We start from the raw sequence: 8,390 nt of genomic DNA on the forward strand, positions 1-8,390 counted from the left end.
TGATGTCTTTTATTAAATAAGCTTTTATACAAGTCTAAATCTGTATCTAATAATCAAAATACACATACCAAGGCAGGTCTACACGAGTCGGGTCAAAAGCTCCTGATTTGTTTAACTCTCCTAGATTTCACTCATATATTCTGTATGTAATATGAGAAAATTTTCTCAAATAAAATGAAAAAATTAATCCCAATTATTTATTAATGTGTTAGCATAAAATTTAACGGCGTACATTTTTCTGTGGAATAGTCGCAGAAGTCATGCTTTTCAAATGATTGGCAAAACTAAAGTTTAGATCCTTATACATAAAAGAGTTAATGCAATGAATCATTCTGTTTCGTTTTTGACTAGAGGTGAGTATCGTGTTAACGAGTCGAGTTGACTCGAACTTTGATCTTGAAAGATTAAGTGTGTGTTTAAATGTATTAGTTTGGCCAAGCTTGTTACTTATTATGAGTATAATTATCGGCCTAAAGCCTGACATATTTATAAAAAATAAAAACCTAATTTAGTCTATTAGACGGTTAAAAAAAAGAAGACAATAAAAATTTATCCAAACAGAATATACGATCAATAGCACTAATAATTCCACAAAGATTCATAAATTCAATGTATAACCAAACAACATAATATAGAACAAAATCATTCAAAAAATCTGTTTAACCAATAAAATGGGGTGAAATGAATTGAGAAGAGAGAAAGTGCTATTATAAATAGTATATAAAATATAAAATAAAAATTAATATACTAAACCACTAGCCTGATAGGCTTTAAGACCCCACTTTTAAATTGGAGTATGAGGTTTTTTTTAAATATATTTTTATTAAATAATACTTTTTTCTTGGAAATAGAAATAAATAATAAATTTTGTTATCATATTAATTAATTTTTTTTCAAAAGCTGGTTAGTACTCTTAGGTAGTGTTTGGTTCGGGAGAAATTTTTTTTTACTAAAAAAATGTAATTGATAGGAAAATGGTTGGAAAATGAGTTTGGTAGGAAAATGTAAAAAAAGTTGTTTGGTTGACCGAAATATTACCAAGAAAATTTATTTAAATATGCAAAATCTATATTCGGAAGAAACTTTGCACCTGTTTTTTCACTTCCCCAGTTATCTCAAAATACCACATCTCAAGTGGTATTCTGTAACGGTGAACCTCATCCAAAAATCAACACAAAAGTTATTTTCCCATCTATCCTATTTGCCTAGTATTTTTTGAAAAAACCTGAACCAAACATGATATTTTCCAATATTCACTTACACTTTCCCATCAATCCCAAAATAAACCTTCAACGAAACACTGCCTTGATTTCTTCGATACTGTACTCTGTATGTAAAAAGTGGAATTCAATTATCTAACGGTTGTTAAAGCAAATCTGCTCATCAGATATTTGGATGTCAATTGATCATACAAACAAAAAGAAATGGAAGATCGGTGCCCTTCACTGTCCCCACTGTCCACTGACCATTGCAAACGCAACACGCAACTATGTAGTACATTCGGCTTGTGCATGCTTCGGTAGACTTGAGGAACACGTCGAAAGTCTCTTTCAATATTTTGATTTAATCGAAATTCAGAGCCCAAAAATTCACTCCTTGGCCATTCAATCATTCTTTGTTTTATTGCATATAAATAAGGGTCTTTGGCTACCTTGTATCATAGCTCAAAGAGACAAAGACCCGCCAATCCTGAACACATATAGCCTTATGCCTTAAGATGAGAGAAGAGATATATTATTGATAACAAAACAAGATACATGAAGTGGAGAGCATTTTAATTAGTTTATAGTTAGAAAGACAAACAAGTAATTGTGAGAAGATGTTGGATGCAGAGGTTAACGAGACTAAGCAATCTGCTTGTGCCTCTTCTTGGTCGCTTCTAAACTTCAGAAGATGCATTTCTTCAAGTTCACCAGCAGAAAAGGAACCTACCCACAACCCCAAGAAGCAATCTGGAGGATGGAAGGCCATGCCTTATATTTTAGGTCTATTTCTATATATGTTCTAATAAGTAGATTTTTTTTTTCTCCGCAAAATCATGTCATTCTTTCACAAATAAAGATATATTACCAATACTTATTTTTTTTTTATTTCTTATGCTTCTTGGGTTTTGGCTAATATTGCAGGGAATGAAACGTTTGAGAGGTTGGCGGTGTTTGGGTTGTTTGCTAACTTTATGGTGTATATGACAAGAGAGCTTCACTTGGACCAAGTGTCTGCTGCTAACATTATCAACATATGGTTTGGGATCACAAACTTCGCCCCGCTAGTTGGGGCCTTCATTTCTGATGCTTATGTTGGTCGCTTCCGGACTATAGCTTTTGCTTCATTTGCTTCTCTTCTGGTAAGAAATTTTCATTTTTTTTATTATTAGCTTTTTGGGTTTGTCTATTCTCATGATATATGTAATAGCTGAGAGTATATTTTACGCTAAAACACAAAGTGATGAGACTCATCACTAAAAAAAAGAAAATAACAGTACAATTATCGAAGTGTTTATAGCGTAAGATAGTAATCTCCTTCTCTTACAACATGAGAGTACTATTTCCTTATATTTTTAGTATAAAACAATCACTTAGAACTAGCTGATTATTTTTATTCTAACTTACCTTTTTGTGGAATTATTATTATTTTTTTTTGTGTACATACCTTTATGTGGATTTTACAAGTCGAGTAAACTAAATAAATCAGCAACAAGCATATTATTACTTTATAGACATGTTTATTTGTGTTTTTTAAAAGAAGAAATAGTTCTTTTGATTAGAAAACATGTTTAATTTTTTTTATCATAATTAATTAAAAATTAAAAAAATAACAACACACAAAAAGTGCAGTTTTAGTATTTTTTTTTTACGTAAGATAAAAAACAATTTGATAAAAAGAAAAAATTATCATAAAAATGTTTCTATTTTAAAACTTATCTAAACATGTTCTATATTAAATATGGATCCGTCACTTCTCATGTGACTGCTGATGAGAAAAGTTGCAGCAAATTTTTAACATTAGAATACACGTGCGGATCCTTGGATATACGTGCGGATTCTATAAAAAAAAACCAGGATTCGGACGCATATCCTGTGTTGCTGCACTTTTTCTCTTCTGCAGTCACATAAGAAGTAATATGTAAATATTTATTTTACATGATAATTTATATATTAATAATTAACTTAATTTACTTATATTTTACACTAATATTTCTCTTAGAGAACAATGGTGGAGTTAGAATATTTTGTGAGAGAAGTCGGGGAAAACAAAATTTACACTAATTAAGACATAACATTATAGTGGGTCATTACATAACTAAACTTGAAAAACTCTTCAAAAAATTTTCGTACAAGAAGAACATTAAAAATATAAAAATAATGGGACAAACTTATATTACATTTCTTTTAAGTTCAAATTTATATAATTTAAAAAAAAAAAATTGATAAATTTGAGGGGCCATTGCCTCTGCATGACCCACCATTATTAGGGAAGATGGTTGCCAATTTGCTACCACATAAAAAACATCATGTGCTTGCATGCACAGGTATGCATAAAGCTCGCGACAAAACATTTATATATGAATTAAATTAGGTTGGTTGGTAAGTAGTCCAAATTAATAGGCATGTAACATGCTCCATCTTTCCCAATATCATTTTTAGAAAGGATTTAAAATTTTAATTTCGGAATCTGTCCAAATCAAATTAGTCGTAAAATGATAAATCGATTGAAATATCTAAAAAAATAAAATTAATAGGCATGTAAAGCCTAAGTTTGCATTTATATTGTAATATATAGTCTACCAGCTTCCAAGCTATTTACTTAGAGGAGGAATATTTTCACTACCAAAATTTTTTACTACCAACTTACTACCTATCTAATCATCATTAGATTAACATTTTCTCTCTTCAAAAACTTTTTAACACTCTCTCTCTCTTTGATCCAATGGTGATGTGATGGGTAGTAAGTTAGTAGTAAAAAAATTTGGTAGTTAGAATATCCTTACTCATTTACTTATTGTTATTTCCTATTTAAATACAAAAATAGCTAGCATACATTGCTTTAATAATAAAAAAATTAATTTTTCTATCAATTTCAATTCCAAATATTGTTTTCTATTAATTAAGTTATATAAATAAAATACAAGAAAGTATACAAAACACACATAATAAATCTAAAATTCAATTGAGGTGACAAGTATTAAATATCTAAATTTATTATAAGTCATGCAATAGTACGGATGTTTCAAGTAAAAGTTCAAATAATTATGATTTAGCTTTCTTTTTTTTTAATTATTTTGGTCTTTTTGCATTAAACTACGGGAATTATTATTCTTATGTTGTAGGTGATAGGTATCTTATGTCATAGACTCAACATATATGGACCCCATTGATTTAAAAGAAAAAAGAAAAAAGCAAGCACGGATATCGAAGGGTCAGTAGGAAAAATTTTCTATCTTATGCTGCATGAGATTAACTTAACCCTTAAACTACATCATTATCTCTCAACTTGGATATTTTAGATATATATTATTTTTAATTATTCATTTTGTATTGAACATTGTCAAATAGGGAATGATCGTGGTGACTTTAACATCATGGTTGCCACAGCTGCACCCTCCACCTTGTACTCCCCTGCAACTAGCATCGAATCAATGCGTTAGGGCAAGCAATTCTCAAATGGGTGTGTTGTTTTTGGGACTTTGTTTTCTAACCATAGGCTCTGCTGGGGTAAGGCCATGCAGTATACCCTTTGGTGTAGATCAATTTGATCCAACTACAGATGAAGGAAAGAAAGGGGTCAACAGCTTCTTTAATTGGTACTACACAACATTTACATTGGTATTATTGGTCGCTCAAACAGTTGTGGTTTATATCCAAGATTCTGTGAGCTGGACATTAGGTTTGGGAATACCAACTGTGTGCATGTTTTGCTCCATAATCATGTTCTTTGTTGGAACAAGGGTTTATGTGTACGTAAAGGCGGAAGGAAGCATTTTTTCTGGTATTGCCCATGTTCTTGTGGCTGCCTACAAAAAGAGAAAAGTTAAGCTTCCAAGTCAGGACAAGGCAGACGGAGTTTTCTATGATCCTCCACTGACTGGGACAGTTATCTTGTCAAAGCTTCCTTTAACCAAACAATTCAGGTTAGATATCTCTATCATTGATTATTTATGCCAAATTTATAACATTGATCAATAATTACGGTAATGAATTAATTATTTACTATGCACAAGTTTGAACATGGGAAATTAGTTTATTTATTTTTTTTATTTATTAGTAACTTTGATGGATGAGATTGATACTAACATGTAATACATAATTTCTCTTTTATTAGGTCCTTGAACAAAGCTTCTCTAATAATGGAGGGTGATCTAAAACAAGATGGGAGCAGAGTAAATCAGTGGAAACTTGCAAGCATCCAACAAGTAGAAGAGGTTAAATGCATAGCAAGAATTTTACCAGTCTGGGCAGCTGGGATCTTTAGTCTAATTTCCATGTCACAACAAGGAACATTTATTGTGTCACAAGCCATGAAAATGGACAGAAATCTGGGACCCAAATTTCAAATCCCAGCTGGTTCCCTTGGAGTCATATCATTAATTACCATAGCTTTGTGGGTTCCATTCTATGATCGATTTGTAGTACCAGCACTAAGAAAAATGACAAAGCATGAAGGGGGCATCACTCTCCTTCTAAGAATGGGAATTGGCATGGTGTTCTCTATTCTTTCTATGATTGTCTCTGGCTTGGTTGAAAAAGTGAGAAGAAATTCTGCAAATTCAAATCCAAGTCCACTAGGTATTGCTCCCATGTCAGTCTTGTGGCTAGCCCCACAGCTTATCCTTATGGGTTTCTTCGAGGCCTTCAATATGATAGCACAAATTGAGTTCTTTAATAGGCAATTTCCTGAACACATGAGAAGCATTGGTAATTCCTTGTTCTCGTGTTCTTTTGCTATGGCTAATTATATGAGCACCATTATAGTCAACACAGTTCATCAAACCACCCGAACACATAGCCATCCAGATTGGTTGACAAATGATATAAATGCTGGTAGGTTAGATTATTTTTACTACCTCATAGCAGGGATAGGGGTCCTGAACTTCATCTATTTTGTCTATGTTGCTAGAGGATACCAATACAAGGGAAATGTTGATCTCCAAGATAATCCTCATGATGTTGAGTTAGGATCATGCAAGGCCTAAAAGAAAGATAAGATTATCATGCTGTTATATATGTATGAAGACTTTACATGAATAAATTGAAGAGGAAAGATAACAATACCATACTGCTATATATGTATTAAGACTTTACATAAATAAACTGAGGAGAGCCTTTTTTATCCAGCAATGATATTTAATCTTCTGTTATTTTTACACTTTATTTTTTTGGTGCAAATATCGTTACTCTTCTCCCCTTCACTTTTTTGGAATTTGTGCTATGATGTAAATTTGTTTTTTAGAAATGTCAAGTGGGCTACTAAGAGTTTCTAATGTTAAAGAGTTTAACTAATTTATTAGAGGTCATGAGTTTAACCATACTTAATATTTTATTTGATCCTTAATAAAGTCTAACATTGATAGAATTTCAATTTATATATGTGAATATAAATGCACCAAGATTTCTCTTTTGGGCGAATTCGTCTACAATGTGTCTAAAGCAGAGGTAACTACCCCAACAAAGGGGCAAATATCCAAAGGCATAACAGTTGTTGCTGAGTATGTGGTTTTGGACATTTGGTATGACAAACTAAGCCACCTTAACGTGTTGGGAGATTTATATTTGGAGTGTAAGTGCACAATAATGTTATACGAATGAGTTAACTCCTGCTTTGTCTGTACTTTGTCTTTACCTCTTTCTGTATCGGTCCCCACAAGAATTCTAGAGCTTGATTTTATCATTTATATATGGTCCATTGGTTGTCTCTAAACTTTATAGATTAGTGTCAAAGTTTGTATCCTTTCTTTCAATTTTTGCTTTTAGAAATGATTGTCAATATCAGAGCAAGGAACATCACATTTCTTCTGTAATTCATGAAGAGCCAAACTTCGAGAACATATTAGATCTGTGAGAATTTGTGTGTAATTAAACTTTATTTACTGATTAGACTTGATATAAGTCGATGGTCCTGATGTTCACACCCATATAAAATAGCCCTTCAGAGTCCAGCTGCCTAACACTTATTTAAGGTCACACTCATGGCTAATTGTCCTGATATATGTGCATATCAACCTCAACATCCACATCTTGCTTATATAAAAATTTATTTATTTTAAAGGAATGTTATCACGTGCCATACAATGACCGTATCGTTGAAGATTCAACATTTAATTTCGGTAATATAAAATAAAATGGGAATTAGAGTGCATGCACGTGATTGTCTGGAAAAAAAAATTGTTTGTGAGAGTGTCTTCTAGTACATGTTTGAAAGGGAAAGCTCAATAATAGCTTCAAAGTTCAAGCCCATTTTTTCCTCAAGATATGTCCACTTTCTTGATGGTAATTATTTGAATTAGACAACGTAGTATGAATCATGGAATTGAAGACGACATAAATAAATCACATAGGAACAAAACATCCTTGTGGTCATTGATGGTGGTGGTGCTGACTCTGAGTATATAATGAACTTAAGTATGTACACTGTCACAGAAGCTAGCCTCGGTATTCAAAGTTGTAAAGCGTACCCACAGTTTCCATAATAGTGAAACATGCATAAAGATGGTTTGGACTTGAATTGCTTCGTTTGCAACTCGCTACCCCACCAGGATGGAAGTTGTTAAGATATTTTGGCGTAAAGTAAATGAATAGTTTTGGACCATTATGAGAATTATATGGAATAAACTTTTTGGTGAAACGAATGATAGAGCATGTAGTCTGCTCTGTCTTTTGCAATTCGCAGGTAAGTCAAGGAAAAAAGTCGACACGTGAAGGCTTGTTTTTGACTCAGGAGTGATTTTTACAAACAATATATTCAAATATAAAATGACTGATTAATAGTCGCATTGTAGCCAAAATCGAGTTACTTAATATCGAGAGTGAAAGGATATTAAATCATAATACTTAAGATATCAATTATATATATATATATATATATATATATATATATATATATATATATATATCTAATTTAAATCATTACTAAAATTTAAATAATGTTTTTATGAGAAGAACGGTTTAAATAATTATTAAATAATTTTTTAGTTTTTTAATTATGTTTTACAATTTAAATATAAAAAAAATACATAAAAATATGATTTCCAATAAAATTTTTATATGATTTTACATTTTATTTATTTAGACATGGATCAAAAATTATGTCAAAGGGAGAATAATAACAAAAAGTTTTTTTATTGAAAAAAAGTTGAGTTTGAATTCAGCCCAATGTTGGTCCAGGCCCCCACTCTT

The 8,390-nt window shown here is 31.5% G+C and overlaps 1 protein-coding gene across 1 annotated transcript; it reads left to right on the top strand.

Moving 5' to 3' along the window:
• The first annotated feature begins 1,732 nt into the window (after nucleotides 1-1,732).
• Nucleotides 1,733-6,248, top strand: LOC133288664 (protein NRT1/ PTR FAMILY 2.13-like). The gene is made up of 4 exons (XM_061486480.1): nucleotides 1,733-1,985; nucleotides 2,127-2,344; nucleotides 4,554-5,128; nucleotides 5,320-6,248. Exons 1-4 carry the CDS (start codon nucleotides 1,820-1,822, stop codon nucleotides 6,188-6,190), a joined length of 1,830 nt encoding a protein of 609 aa, XP_061342464.1. The 5' UTR covers nucleotides 1,733-1,819; the 3' UTR covers nucleotides 6,191-6,248.
• Nucleotides 6,249-8,390: the final 2,142 nt, after the last annotated feature.

Source organism: Gastrolobium bilobum, unplaced genomic scaffold, assembly GCF_033153095.1.
Source record: "Gastrolobium bilobum isolate Gb01-03AN ecotype WA unplaced genomic scaffold, APGP_CSIRO_Gbil_v1 utg12205, whole genome shotgun sequence".
Taxonomy (NCBI): Eukaryota; Viridiplantae; Streptophyta; class Magnoliopsida; order Fabales; family Fabaceae; genus Gastrolobium; species Gastrolobium bilobum.